The sequence below is a fragment of the Sinocyclocheilus rhinocerous genome, unplaced genomic scaffold, assembly GCF_001515625.1.
Source record: "Sinocyclocheilus rhinocerous isolate Xijiao unplaced genomic scaffold, SAMN03320098_v1.1 scaffold24, whole genome shotgun sequence".
Classification (NCBI taxonomy): Eukaryota; Metazoa; Chordata; class Actinopteri; order Cypriniformes; family Cyprinidae; genus Sinocyclocheilus; species Sinocyclocheilus rhinocerous.
In genome coordinates this window covers 2,855,180-2,871,332 of record NW_015647124.1, presented here as the reverse complement: position 1 = coordinate 2,871,332, position 16,153 = coordinate 2,855,180, and the positions used below count along the sequence as shown (strand labels likewise).

The following is a 16,153-nucleotide window of genomic DNA, read 5'->3' as shown; positions in this document are numbered from 1 at the left end:
TGTACTTCGTTGTTAGCTTTGAAACACGATCTACTAAAACCTACCTCTTGAGATGCCATGACGTACGTTTCAAGCAAGTTTTTTTAGTTTCCTCTCATATCTACAAGGTCATATTAAGTGTAAGTATAGAATTTGTGCTACAAAAAGACACAAGATAGCTATGTGAAAGAAATATCCTTCAACCACAAGCTTCCTCTGACCGAACGTTTGCCAAGTCGCAAATTAACGTTGATTTAGTAACAACAGAAGCCTTTTGTTTAAATACCTAAAAAGAAGAGAAAATCACAGCACTCAGGTTTCCATCTTGTTATTTTTCTGCACATAAAAATTTCATGATGAAATAAAGCAGTCCGTGCTTAGGGTGAAGAGATGGATGACTTACTGGATTCGGCTCACTTGGTCAGTGCGCTTGACTGATGGCCGTTGCACAAACATTGTCATCGCTCTGATGAAGCACGAGAGCTGTTTAAACAATCACTTATCTTACTGAAGTAGTGCACTTCATTGTTCCGCACACACAACCCACGTAGCCATATAGGAGGAGAACGAGAAAAGTGAAGGAAACGTCCTCAAAGAAACATCTGAATATTAGATGTTTATGGAGAAGAAAACGAGAAAAGAAAAGTGAAAAAGACATCCATATGGAAATGAAGACGTGGAATGTTATCCATCCCCAGACAAATAAATTACTGACTCAGTCTTTGGGAACCTGAGCCTGATGTCTGGGGAATCTCGAAAAGCAACGATAATCAAATATATCAGCTGCTGCATTTCTATTCATCCTGCTGAGGGCTGTATTTCACAGAGCCGCTGAATGGGAATAGCAGCAGTCTACATCATCTCTACCCAAACGTCTGATCAGCTTCACATATGCTGGCTGTAACTTTGCTTTTGCTGGCCTCAGATTCAAAAGAATTATTTGAGGAGAGCGAGAAAGAGCAGGTGGAGAAAGAGAGAATGAGGTAGAGGAGGAGTGCTGAATGTCTAGATGCTTGACGTGATCGTTTCTGGTGTGTTGCACCAGTTTTTTCTGCAGTCCATATCTATCTATGAGTCACAGTCTGCTAAGTTTTAAAAAGTGGTTTTTCACTATTGTTTACAACAGGATCTGCATGTTCATGGGTTTCAATAAAAAAGCTGTTATCAGAAAAAATAAAAACTTTGTGCATCAAAACCATTCCTTTGCTGATAAAAAAAAATTAACTTGATTTACAAAATTCAACGAATTTGCAACAGCTGAATGTAACATTTCTGACAAGCCAAACATGTCAGTCTCTGAGTAACATACTACATTTAAAGGGGACATCGGATGCCCATTTTCCACAAGTTGGTATGATTCTTTAAGGTCTTCATGAAATGTCTGTAACATACTTTGGTTAGAATTCCTCAATGGTCGTGTAAAACAACTTGTCAAGAACAGCTCTGTTCACAGCGAGCCGTTTCGGTGCATGTCTCTTTAAATGATAATGAGCTACTGCTCACCCCGCCCCTCTCTTCCGTTTTTTGTGTATTCGGTGGCGCGTTGCCATCAAAAACAAAACTAATCCACTTCGTCCTCAGTGGCTCTGATGTCGGGAGAAAACGAAGACTCTTATGTTTACATCAAACTACAAAACACCTGCATTGATTACGAGACCTTGTTGTTGCTACAGCTGCTCGAGCGCCGAGAAAACTGATGAGGGCGGAGATATGCTAGCAGCCGTGGGCGGGGCCTGAGCAGTGTGACATCATACTGCTCAGAAAATCAAAACCGCTTGATAATTGTGACTGTTTAGGTTTATTGGGGATTTTAAAAAAGGAGTGAATGGATTTTTGTCATTGTAGGCTGGTTGCACACACTGCTAAGACACATTTATATGCAAACACAATGTAAAAGTTAATTTTGCATCCGATGTCCCCTTTAAGCCACGAAATAAACTTCATTCTGTAAAGTAAGTAGACGCAAAAAGCATTCTGAACCTCTCCAGCATGTTACCCAAGATGCAAACATATTTTCACCCCTCGAGCACGTTATCGTGTCCATCAAAAATTTAGACTGGCTGTTGGTTGGAATATTAGAACCAAAAAAAATAGACATAACACACTCATGGGCATCAATCACTTCACTGAATACTTGCCAGCTAAGAAATAAATAATTATTACCTGACGATCCGTCTGTTTTCAAATCCACATCATTTGAATATCACGACTTTGATGTCTGTCAAAAAAGTTTCCCATAAATTGTGGCTGGAATCAGATTAATTGTTAATTCAGAGAAAATCCCTTCCTGATATTTGACAGTTTCTCTTTAATCGAGAGATCAGCTACTGAGAAATGTGGTTTTATCTGGAGACTGAACATTGAATGTTTTTTTGTTTTTTTTGACACAAGGGAACAGGAACATACAGTATAACCACACTGAATCTGTGAGGCACCTTTCAGCCTAATGACAAACGCAGCTGTCGCCGCTCAGTGCTCATATTTTTCAACGATTTGATGCCGAGGGTTCATCCAAGGGTCAGACAATATTTTTTGGAAATCAGCAATGGCCAGCGGCAATAGCACATACCGTAGGATAATAGTGAAATAATTCAGGTAAAACAAGATATGGTGGAATTTGTTGAGCACTAAGAAAAGAGCTCTGTATCTCATAACTGTTGTGCTTAGAAAATTTTAATTCAAGATTAGTTTTTTTTTTCCATGTTTTACAATGAGCTACCAAAGAACAATGAATAAAAGCAGTCTCATCTTTTTTAATATAAATTACTTACTAAATGTCAAATATCAAACATTTAGTGTTGTATAAAAAGGCACATTGTGTACAATATTTTGCAATGTGAAATGATGATGAGAATTAAGCCATTGAAGATAAGCAGATGTTTATTTGGAATAACATGCACCAAATCAATCACAATAACACCAGAAATGTGTATTTAAAAACACATTTTAAACAGACTTTGCAATCCATTCTTTTCATTTTGAATTGAAATTTTAAAAAGCCTACTTAGTTTGTGTCTTAAAGCTGCCGTCCGTAAGATTTGCCTCTTTGTCGCCATCTCTGTTTGAAACCTGCAACTACAGTTATTTGCAGAACTATCTTCTTTACGTGGGTTGTGCATCGGCACGGCTCCTCAACGCGGATGAATCTAATGTTTTGAGGTGTATGTGTGGGCTGTCAGTCAACGCACCGGTGTGGATAGCCTATTCACTGTACTTCTGAGTTACAGATACTACGTCTTGGAAGTATGTCCAAAATAAGAAGTTTCACCGGAAAATGTCATCTGAACAAGTAACATGTCTTCCAGTTTTGTTCTGACCAACTGAGAAAAAAACGTTTTACAATAAATCACGGTACCAATGGTGATTAGAGGTAACGATTGCAAAGTTAGCTCGTATCACGTCAAATCATGCAAATTATTATTATTGTAATACGTTGTTCTCAAATTGCTAATGTTAGCAACATCAACATTGCGTCACTACGTGTATTTAGTGTGTCGTTATCTGTAGATTTCCATTTCTGTACAGTCTATCTCTAATTGTCATTCCATTCGAATGTCATCAAAAGAAATTGTTCTTTTAACCTAAAAAAACTATTTAATGTTCCTTAGAACTAGTTCTAAAATGACAAGTTTAATTATTCCAGAGTCTGGCGGTAGGACTTTTAGCTGTAGCTTAGCATAGATCATTGAATCTGATTAGACCGTTAGCGTCTCGCTCAAAAATGACCAAAGAGTTTCTATATTTGTTCCTATTTAAAACTTGACACTTCTGTAGTTACATTGTGTAATAAGACCGACGGAAAATGAAAAGTTGAGTTTATGCATATTGCATTTTAAATTGAATTTTGCTACCCATATGCTTCCATATAAATCAACATAAACCTGTTCATTGTGAAACCATTCAAATGTATTCAGTTAAAATGTATGAACATGGTTAAAAAACAATCATCATTCAGTTAGTTCAAATGTATGAGATTGAAACAAACTGGACTGATTGAAGATAAATATATAAACCTGGTTATTATGTATTTAAAACACATTCTATTTATTAGTACTATTACATAAATCTTACCTGTTTCATGTCTATGCTAAGCTACAGCTAAAAGTCCTACCGCCAGACCCGGAGATCGGCTTGAAATTGAATACTGTTGAGATTTATTTGTTGACATTTATACTGTTGAGATTGAAAACGGTCAAACTCAACTGTTTAACTCTAGGGGAGATGGAAAATGAGCCTATTTTCAAAAATAGTGGAGTGTTCCTTTAACGTTGTGAATCGGGTTATGGTAAGGAGATAGTTTTGAACACTGATTGGTTATGTACTTGCTTAATAATTGATTTTGGATCATTTTTAACCAAAAAAAGTTATGGAATGCAGCTTTAAGTAAATGTCATAACATTTTTATTTTTAATTGTACGTTTTTTTTCAGAGAGAAGTAAGCTTTAATGTCATTAAACAATCTGCATGCTTGCAAATAATCAAATTACTCTGAAAAAGTATGCTCAAATAGTCGCACACCACACCAGTGATGTTTATTTGACAGGGGTTGAGGGATCTACACATGCGGCCGCAGCAGCATGAGGTTCAGGGCAGCCGTATTAAAGCAGAACTAATGATGACTGACAGCAGTCCAGAGTTCAAAGCTCTGACTGTGAGGTTGTGTGGGATGAAGTCACTTCAGAGAGAGAGTGAAAGTACCATTTGAGGCAGCCCTGCAAAACTGGTGTACGTCTGAATATGTAATATGTAAGCATGATTTTGAATTGTAATTAACTTAAAAGTCATTTACTGTTGTTCCAACTTTTAATTTTTAGATTTTTTTTTTTTTTTGCTAAAATGCGTGAAATAAAAGAAAACCAGAAGAAATCAAATACAATCAATATACCAATACCAATCTTAACTTTAGGCCTAACATTTAGGACTAATTTTAAGATATATGTATTTGAATTGCATATATAAAATCCATCTGGATTACACAGTTTTAACACAAACTAATAAACTTAATGCAATGCCTATTTATCAGTCATACAGAAATAAAAAAATAAGATTTATGACATAGGTTATTATTATTATTTGATTTTATACAAATAATCATATTTTCAAAATGTATTTATTCAAATATTGCCGTTTTGAATATTGCATTGCCATTTTGCATATTGCATTTTAAATTGAATTTTGCTACCCATATGCTTCCATATAAATCAACATAAACCTGTTCATTGTGAAACCATTCAAATGTATTCAGTTAAAATGTATGAACATGGTTAAAAAACAATCATCATTCAGTTAGTTCAAATGTATGAGATTGAAACAAACTGGACTGATTGAAGATAAATATATAAACCTGGTTATTATGTATTTAAAACACATTCTATTTATTAGTACTATTACATAAATCTTACCTGTTTCATGTATGTATGACTGACAAATATGCATCACATTAAGTTTATTAGTTTGTTTGCGTTAAAACTGCGAAATAGCCAATTCAAACGCATAAATCTTAAATTAAGTCTAAATATTTTTTGAGCATGTATATACTGTATATTCACCTGTTAGAACAATTTCATGAAAAGCATATTTTTTCCTTTACCAAAAAAGTTTCATCTGACCTGTGAAGTTATACTGCTCACGCACCATATTACACTAGCAAAAACATGCTGCGAACAAAAACAAAAATGGAAAGTCATTTCACAGGTTTGCGAAATCCAGCCCAGGCAGTGAGTGAGAGTGATTTATGGAGAATGAAGCCAGCAGATCTAGTGAGGTGCAGAGAACAGGCCATTCCCTGCATTAATGTGGAGTGTAATGGTCTTGCTGAAGGAGTGATGATGGGAAAATGGCCTTCCTGCTCAGGAGCCCTTGAAGTGATTGATAACGGTGAGGACAGAAAACAACGGCCTATGGCCAGTCACACTCTCCTTTAGTCACCGTATGGATAAACAAACCAGGAGGGAGTAACGTCTTGGCCTCTTCTTTGACTAGATGTCCCACAAGACGCAGAAACAGCTGTTATATAGTCACGTCCACAGACTACAAACCTCTAATGGGGATGATAATGATCATTTACCGAGCATTTTGTTGACTTTCAAGAGAAAGCATAGAAGAGCTAAATGTTATTGAACAGAGTGCACTCTTAAAAATAAAGGTGCTTCAAAAGGTTCTTCACAGCGATGCCATAGAAGAACCATTTTTGGTTCCACAAAGAACCATTCAGTCAAAGGTTCTTTAAAGAACCATCTCTTTCTTACCTTTTTATAATCTGAAGAACCTTCTTTCGCCACAAAGAACCTTTTGTGAAACTGAAAGGTTCTTCAGATGTTAAAGGTTCTTTATGGAACCATTTAGACAAAAAGGTTCTTCTATGGCATCGTGAAGCACCTTTATTTTTAAGAGTGTGGCTAATCCATTAGCCAAAAAGAGTTTGCATTCAAGTTTGCATTCCACAAAAAAAGGTAATATAGGCTACTTGAGCAATCCATTGTTTTATCATATCCAAAAACTTGCTGCATTGAGACTTTTTTATTAAAAACACAAGGGTCCTTGGCACAATTACCTTCTCTATATTTAAAAATTCACATGCATACATTTAATTTTGGTTATGGTTTGATTTATTTGTCTATTCATATCTTTTGTGCTTAGCGCTTCAGCTCTTATCTTGAGGGATTAGTGTTCATATCACGTTGTTTTACAAAGCAAACCGCCGTCTTATAGATCATGTCAAACTTCATAACTTCAAACCATGATCCAACATGTCCTTTGACACAGTAAACCTGCTTTTCATCTCACTGATGGTGAATAAACCGTGATTCTGACAGCAAAATTGCAATAAATTATGACCTTTGCTGCGTTGGAGGAAAGAATTGCTCAGAAATGTGAATTGAGAAGTGTATGGTTTTGAAGATGATTTCTGAAGATAAATGCTGGATAATTGTGGTGGATTTTTGTAGACAGAACGTGCTTCTGGTGAAGGGCTGTCACTCATTCCTGGTCGTCCCTCCTTGTGGTCGACGTTTCAGTGGTTTGGTGTAGCACTCGCTCATTAGGAGTCCAGATGTCTGATTCCTAATGATTGATGATCTGTTTTATATGTCTGGATATTGTGTAGTTTACAGTCAAAGTCGCAACCACTTCTGGAAGTCCAGGCTTCAGTTCACAAATGAGACCTATGTGAAAATTTTATTTTATTTAATTTTATTTTATTTTGTTTTGTTTTATTATTTTATTTTATTTTTTTCTTTAAAAAAAACATCCAGATCTATTTTTGGCATTTATACTTTTTTGCATTATTTTTTTATTTTTTTTTTCAAATCTCCCTTTGACTTATATTGTTGAATGTTCTCCATTCAACTCAAAACTTTAAAATAAAATGGAAACATGGGAATTATGTAGTGAAAAAGGATAGACTAAACAATAAAACAAATTCTTACAAAAGTATAACATTTTTATTCTTTGTTGGCTTTTGCACTAAACATTTAAAAGTATAGCCACAATTTATATTTTTCTAAAACTTGTGTCAAGCATTTCTTTAAATTTAATTTAATTTTTAAAAATCAGAATTTGATGCGATATCTGTTTTTGGTATTTATAAATTTTTATACTTTTTCAGTTTGAAATCTCTCAATGACTTATACTGCTGAATGTTCTACATTAAAAAAAAACTTTGAAATAACATGGGAATTATAGTGATGAAGAAAGAGAAAATAATAAAACCTTTCTTACAAAACTATAGAACTTTCTTACACTTAGTTTGTTTGTTGCTCCTCACTAAGAAAAATAAACCTGAAATTAAATTTTAAAAGTATAATAACAATTTATATTTTTCAATTCAATTTAAATTAATTTCCAAATAAATAAAGACTGCAGTTATATCTTCCACTGACATACAGTACATTGTTTAAACTAAAAGAGAACAATGATGTCATCGTAATATTTGCATATTGAATTATCATCGCTTTTTTTTTCTTGCATCTCTTTACGTACAAGCTGCCGAATTATGTGCGGATTCTCTGAACTACTGACAGAAAACAAGCATGATATGGCAACAGCAGATTTTAAGGCAGCTCTGAATTACACATCACTTTTATTGCCTTGCAAGCACTGGTATTTAATTCAGGAAATGCAAATATAGTTCATTTAGCTTTATTCATCAACCGTTTTGCATGATTGGTCTCTATATGCAAATGCAACAGACAGACCGGATATTTCTGAGAGACTGGAGCAGTCAAAAAGCAAGCTGCTGATGTAAACCATGCACACAAGAGAAGAGAGATGAAGCCAAACATTGATGAATCTTGGCACAGATGAGGCGCTTAACAGAGGTTTTCATGGCCTATGGACATCCATGACTAAATCGGTCAAAATGGTTATTTAGTTGGAGCCAGCGATATGAAAAAGTGGGAGGTTGGTGAGGGTCCAAAAAAAACATTGCTCACACTGTCTTTTAGACGAGCACTCAATGCAAAAAAAATAAATAAATAAATAAAAACCTTGAGAATGAGAGAGAGCTTTCAGTCCAGAGAGGTTGCAAAGGGTTTGCCGAGGTTTATTGCAGGGCACCAGACACATTTGTCATTTTCAGACCAAAACACTGGAAAGATTGAATGGTTTAACAGCCATTTATTTCTTTGAAGCGTTCTTGTTTCTGGGAGTTTGTTTTTTCCATTGTACATAATTTAAACAGTCATGAAACGTAAATGAACGGCAAATTATTATATCGGATATATTATTCAACCTTTCAGTTGAGTTTGCAAACTTGAGTTTTGCCCCTTTAAAATCAATGATTATGGCTGTACAATGCATAAAGTCACAGATTTATCATTATAATGACATTTTAAGTATTTATTATAAAGTACAGGTGAAATAATGGATAAAACTCTGCATCTATAAAGTCAGCCTGTTTCATCCTCAGCGATGGCGTGCAGACAGAAATGGATGTGGTGTTGTAAGATGTTGCATATAATCACAAACCTTTTTGCTTCATCGTTCATTATGGGGCAAACATAAGAACAAAATGAGGGCATGCAAAGCCCAGTGTGAAAAGAAATCTCTAACTGTGCTGAACAGTGCTGCTGGAAGTATTTTAACGGCTTGTCACCACCTCTTTCACTGTGAGCAACCAAACTGTTCAAAGCCAAAGAAACAGTCTGAAAAGCTCTTCCTGAGAGGTTACATTTATAATTACACCCCAGAATGAGAGAAATCTCACGTTATCTGTCCTCCTCACAAAATCGAAGAAATGCAATGCATTTTACAAGCTTTATGATGTACTTTGCTGACTTTATGACTGCTTATGTGATGCAAATTGATTTTGTCTTCTAGCATTTGGTTTTTTGTGAGACCATACATTCCACATCCTGGGCTCTTGATACCAAACATTTGTGGGTTTGGCCATAGACACCACAATAAAACATACAGTATATGGGAATAGAAATTTTCCAATTATCTATTGCATTTTTTTTCTCATAAAAAAATGTTAGTAAATTAACATCTCAGAAAAAGAAAAAAAATCAGTTAGCCTTCAAATCAGAGGATTTTCGGTAACACCTTACAATAAGTTTGCATTCGTTAACATATTTAACTACATGAACGACACTTATACAGCATTTATCAGTCTTAGTTAAGGTTTAGTTCACCATTTACTAATACATTATCAAAGTAAAAGTTGTACTGTTAGTTAATGCACTGTGAACTAACATGAACATTTTTATTAACATTAACAGAAATTAATAAATGCTGCGAAAACAAATTGTTCATTGTTATTTCATTTTAGTTAATGCGTTAATTAAGGTTAAGAAATGAGACCTTATTGTAAAGTGTTACCAGATTTTCTTTAACAAGGCTTAAAGTCCTCTACAGAGAAATGAAAAGAAAAAAAATTATATTATTAATGTTTGTGACAGTGTTGAGGGGTAACGCATTACAAGTAACGTGAGTTACGTAATCAGATTAGGCTATTTTCTGTGAATGTGCGAGACTTCCGATTTATTAGCAGCTATAGCCTAGGTAAACAACCCAGAAAGCACACGTACATCTGCAAGATGTCTGTTAAAGATCTGGAAAGCATCTGCTGTGCACAAACATCTGATAGGGTCTCTAAGATGTCAGTTTTACATATTCCAAATCATAAACATCTTAAAGACATTTTCTAAACGTCTATTTAACATCACTGCAGATGAGCAAACGCTCTAAAAACTACGTCTTGTAGACGTCAAATAGACGTCTCCGTGATGTGCGTGTGCTATCAGGGAAAGAGAAACAAGATTAAGTGCGTACACACATTTAGCCTAAATGGTAAGGTGTAAATAGTCCAATACAATGAGAAAGGAATAGAGTGAGAAAGCCCTCCACGCACGCACGCACGCACGCAGCATGAGCTGTATATGGCTGTGCATGGTTTCAGGATGATGCTTTAAGCTTCTCGTTGGCTGCACGCCGGGCACGTCATCATCTGTCATCGCTTCAGCAGTAAGAAACAAGTGTATGAGCACCAGTCCAACTCCACAAGACGCATCTCAATATATGTCCTTCTCACACGGAACCGAGCTTTCCATCAGTCTTCCACTTTCATCTCATGTTTGATCCGTTTTAGAGGGTTAAAACTGATTTGCGGAGGATTAATTGTGAATATGGCATCAATTTGTGCGGTGGCACGCATTTTTCTCTATCTTAACATCGTCAAAGTTTACTTGGGGAACTCGTCAGAACTGAACAGAGATATTCCTGCAACAGAGCCGTCATTCCACAATCCTGCTCGAGACATGATGACTGTTAATATGTACAGAGTTTATGATAAATTCAGCAAGAAGCAACAACAACAAGAGAACGTAAATACAATCCGAAGCTTTAGAGGAGTCCCAGGTGAGTGAAACGAGCTAAAAGCAATTCAAACTCTGAGATTGCTGTTAAAACAATGTAAAATAGAGCAGTGTATGTACTGATAAAATATTTCATATCACACTGTTTTTTCACTTACAAAATGATACTTTTTTTGCATTTGTATTTTAATGACTTTAATGATTATTTTAGCTATATTTAATAAACGACATTATATTAATAATATTAAAATATCTAAACTAATAAATATATACAATGTATTTAAATAATTCCTCAAATACAGTATAATTCTGTTTTATGCATTCCTTATGTGTATGTTGGAAACCCTTGAATAGATCAAGAAAACGATTACCTATAATCCAGCTTTTGAATATTCATAACATAAAAAGTCCATATTATTAAAAATGCATCAGGATTAAAAATCAATCATATATATAGGAGAGTGCATGCACAGAAAGCATTTTTCCCATTATTGTTTTAGTGGCCATATTTTCAGAGCTGCTAAGTTTCCACTGGAGGTGCACTATTAAAACACTGAGAGGGTATTAGTGGAAACAGGAAAAAAAGAAAGAAAAAGACCTTGAGAGCCACTCACTAAACACTACCATATGGCCAGAGACTGATTCAGGAGCCGTGTTTATCTTTTTATTAAACTACCTCGTAAACTGTAGAAAGTGGTCAGATATTAAATCTAGAATGTGAAAAATGTGTTGTTTATGAGGATGTTGTCTGGAAACGTTACCGGTCAATCACATGCATGCATGAGCGTAAAACCAACGCTATGTTGACAAGCAGCAATTACCTTCTCATTATGCCTTATTCCATTTTAATTGTTGTTTTTCAGAGATCTCCCATCACATGGTCGTGTTCCACTTCAACCTGACCGCTATCCCCAATTCGGAGGTGATACTGACGTCAACTCTACACTTTCTTGACCAACAAGCTCGTCAACGGCCTTGGGCCTGTCGGCGTTCCCGTGGAGCCTCATGTCGCCTCCAATACCTTCAGTCACTTACCACGACACATCTCATCATTAAAGGAACATCACCAAATGCTGCCGTCCCCTCTCAGCTGTGCAACATCACATTGTCTCCTAACAGAAAGGGGCTTTGGCAGATTACGGACATATCATCAGCCATCAAACAAGCCCATGTGAATGGCGAGCTCTCAATTACCGTTGAGTTTGACTTTGGGCATCAGAGACGTCAGGATCGCTTGTCTCCTCACAGCCTGCCGTTTATCCTTGTATACGCTGACGACATTGCCATAACGGAGCCCAACAGTGTTGCTATGAGTCTACAGAGATACAGTCCATCTGCTGTGCATGAGGACACCAGGACCAAAGCGCCCTCAGCTACTTTCAATTCTAGAATTAGGAGGGAAGTGGAACACTTGCAGAGTAACTACCTACCTGATGTCCAATACAACGATCTTAAGAACAGGGAATTATGGGACGGTGCCTTTTTTGTGAAAAAGCCCAAAACCCTGTCAAAAGGTCAGGAAAATCACGAGGGATTGAGAGGGTCAAGGGAGCTCAGCTTTGACGAGAAGACCATGAAAAAAGCCAGACGCAAGCAGTGGAGTGAGCCGAGAATGTGTTCGCGTCGTTACCTGAGGGTGGACTTTGCCGACATCGGTTGGAGCGAATGGATATTGGCTCCGAAAGCATTTGACGCCTACTACTGCGCAGGAACATGTGGATTCCCAATCCCAAAGGTCAGTGTGCATTGACCTTTTATATTGTTCTTTTCATAATTTAAATATTTGGACATTTAACACTTAATTACACGGAATACAGTCAGTACATTTTCTGTAAATGCAAATAAGCTAAGCTATCAGGCTAATCACAAATCTGTATGCTATGCTAGTATGTAAGATAACTAAAACAGACATTAATGGCATTATAATGTAGTTCGAACAACATATAGCCTATCATAGAGTAATTTTGTAGGAATTGTAATTAGGCATTAAAGAGAGTGTCCGTTAAAACTTCTTTGAGCCAAAGGGATCGCTTGAGGTCCTCATGCTGCAACTGACCAATCAGAATAAAGTATTCATAGTGCCATGTTATAAGAGCCAATTATAGTCCATATAATCATTGTGCAAATTTGGTAGTAGAACATGGTGCATTCAAGTCATGTCAGATAGATTGTATTTACGAGCTGAACGCACATGAACGCCACCACAAAGGCGTAATTATGAGTGGGAAACTCAGAACTTTCTTTAAGTTAAGCCCCTTTCCAACTCGTAAATATACAATTCCCAGGACTGTAACGATTCACTCAACACACGATGCGATACGATTCACAATACAATTTTCTCAAAAAAATTTTTAGCAAATGATATTTAAGACAAATTATAAATTAAAATGTGTCCTTTTATTATTTCTCAGACAAAATGCTGCAGTTTCTTTGTGAAATTGAAATATGTTAAATAACAAAACTGAATTAAAAAAAACTAAAATCCCAAATAATACAAATAAAAGAAACCTTTTCATAAAAACAAACTAAGGCTTTGCCTGTGCTCTTTCCATTTAAAATTAGAGGCAACCACTGTATTTTAATCACAATCAAAACAAAGATGCTGCATAATTTAAAAATGTAAAGCAAAATCAGAATGGTCGGCCTTTAGCTTTGTGAAACTATACTACATAAAACATCTGAATGAAACAAAACCAGCAGACGGGCTGAATGAGAACACAAATTCACTCAAAGCAGCGCAGCGCTTATAAACATTACTTTAATATGCATTATACAGAGGCAAGATTAAAGAAAATACCATCTAAACGTTCCTGAAGACAGTCAGTTCCCTTTAGAAATACATTTGTGACCCTGGACCACAAAACCAGTCTTAAGTGTCAATTTTTCGAAATTGAGATTTATACATCATCTGAAAGCTGAATAAATAAGCTTTACTTAATATCCTAATGATTTTTGACATAAAAGAAAAATCTATAATTTTGACCCATACAATGTATTTTTGGCTATTGCTACAAATATACCCCAGCGACTTAAGACTGGTTTTGTGGACCAGGGTCACATTTATATAAACCCCCACCCTAGTTGTATATCATGATTAATTTAACATCTCAACCAACTTGAATAGTTACATATTTATATCGATTTTCAACCAGCTCGGGGTGCATCATTACATCCCTACATACCATTTTAAAATGTAATATTATTTTGTGTATTATAGTTCTCATTATAGGACTACTGGGCCATTCACACCAAGGATGATAACTAAAATGACAAAGATAAAGTTTTAAGAATAGGAGAATAGGAAAGTTCACACCACAACAACAAAGACACAAAGGAACGATAATGTTGGAATCCGTTTCAGAACGTTCCGTTTTTTCTTACTGATGAATGATAAAAACACTGACAGCCAATCAGAATTCACCTGACTTAAAAAAATGCATGAGCATTTAAAGGTGGGGTAGGCGATTTTGGAAAGGCTATCAATAGCAAGCTAGCTTTGAAAGCATAAGATCCCACCCTTCCTCCAAATCACTCTCTAAAGCCACGCCTCCTCCAAAACACATGACAAAACTGCAGCAGAACGTTATTGTGTGTTGGCGCTAATGTAGTTATCGTTATGGTTCTCTTTATAGTAGGGATGTAACGATTAACTGCGAGCCGGTTGAAAATCGATTTGAATATGTGACGATTCAAATCGGTTGAGATGCTAAACAAATCGCGATTCAATTAGGGATAGGAGTTTATATGAATGTATGTCTGAGGGGAACTTACTGTCTTTCGATGGTATTTTTTCTTTCCTCTTGCCTCTGTATAATGTATAAACTGTAATAACATATAATTTTAAAGTTCATAAGTGCAGTGCTGCTTTGTTTACAGCGGAAACCAGGAAACGTTTTAAGCGCCACATGCTGGCGCAGTGAATCTGCGTCTCGTTCAGCTCGTCTGCTGTTTCGGTTTCATGCAGATCATTTTTATGCATAGTTTCACAAAAATGAAGTCAAAAAGACAATAGAAGCAATCAAAACCAACAAAAGAGCAATGATTTACAAGTGCTATATTAGTATATTATTATAGTGTTATATTTCAATTTCACAAAGAAACGTACAGTATTTTGTCCAAGCAATAATAAAAGGACACATTTAATTTATAATTTGTCTTAAAGCTTATTTTGTTAAAAAAAAAATCATGAATCGAATCGTGAGTTGAGTGAATCTTTACATCCCTAATTTTATAGCTATCATTCTTGCTGTTAACATAAAGACATTAAGGCATTGAGGCATTGTTATATGATCTAGTTAACAGACAGCAGTTTTTCTTCAACCTTTACATCTCCAAATGTAGGTTGTTCATCCATCCAATCACGCCACCATCCAGAGTATAGTGAGAGCCGTGGGGATCGTCCCTGGAGTCCCAGAGCCGTGCTGCGTACCGGACAAGATGAGCTCTCTGGCTGTGCTCTTCCTGGACTCCAGCAGAAACATGGTCGTGAAGGTCTATCCCAGCATGTCTGTGGAGACCTGCGCCTGTCGATAAACTAGCAAGGTAGCTAAGAGACAGATATACAAAACTTGCAAAACTCAATGAACTCAGCTCAAGGGACTGCCGAAGCACGCCATATGACAAAAATGAACTTTTTATCTCTGCAAGTAAGACCTCAGCACCTCAAATAATATAGGATCTTTGCACACAAACATTGTATCCTCTTTCCACTCTTTAATTTTGAATGAATTGTATATAATCCTTATTGTAACATATAGTAAGCCGAACTGTTTTCGTTTTGAAACAAATCCATGGCAAACTGAAAATGGCATAGCGATTTAAATGGATTACTGTAAATAAATCCGGTAACACTTTACAATAAGTTCTCATTTGTTAAGGTTAGTTAATGCATTAGTCATTAACTAGCATTAGCATGAACATTTTACAGCATTTATAAACCTTTGTTAGTGATAGTGTTATTGTTTTATCATGTTAGTTCATAGTGCATTAACTAATGTTAACAGACAACTTTTAAATGTAAAAATTATTAGTAGTAAATGTAGAAATTAGTATTAACTAAGATTAATCAATCCTGCAGAAGTATTGTTAGTTGTGGTTAACTAAAGAAGTTAACTAATGTTAACAAATGAAACTTACTGTAAAGTGTCACCATAAATCCTTAAACAGGGGGTCTTTTATTTGATTTGCAGGCTTGTTGGCTAAAGATTTACCTAGGGTTTAAACACCTGGAATCATGCATGAAAAGAAAACGGCAGATCATTTTTGGTCATTTCTGAGAAGACCGGCAATATGAAGAAAATTCAGCATAATGCTGCCATCTAGTGCTTTGTGATTATACATTCATATCAAGGAGTTTTATC

General features: G+C 35.8%; 1 protein-coding gene across 1 annotated transcript; it reads left to right on the top strand.

Moving 5' to 3' along the window:
• Positions 1-10,318: 10,318 nt before the first annotated feature.
• gdf10b (growth differentiation factor 10b) lies at positions 10,319-15,678 on the top strand. Its single transcript, XM_016513395.1, has 3 exons — positions 10,319-10,836; positions 11,657-12,528; positions 15,135-15,678. The coding sequence occupies exons 1-3, from the start codon at positions 10,605-10,607 to the stop codon at positions 15,324-15,326; spliced, it is 1,296 nt and encodes a 431-aa protein (XP_016368881.1). The 5' UTR covers positions 10,319-10,604; the 3' UTR covers positions 15,327-15,678.
• Positions 15,679-16,153: the final 475 nt, after the last annotated feature.

What these genes read in the sequence shown, in the direction of transcription:
- gdf10b (XM_016513395.1), top strand. Translation starts at nt 10,605, where the DNA reads ATGGCATCAATTTGTGCGGTGGCACGCATTTTTCTCTATCTTAACATC. An exon ending in AAGCTTTAGAGGAGTCCCAG is followed by an intron (nt 10,837 to 11,656) that starts GTGAGTGAAACG and finishes GTTGTTTTTCAG; the next exon opens with AGATCTCCCATCACATGGTC. An exon ending in GTGGATTCCCAATCCCAAAG is followed by an intron (nt 12,529 to 15,134) that starts GTCAGTGTGCAT and finishes CTCCAAATGTAG; the next exon opens with GTTGTTCATCCATCCAATCA.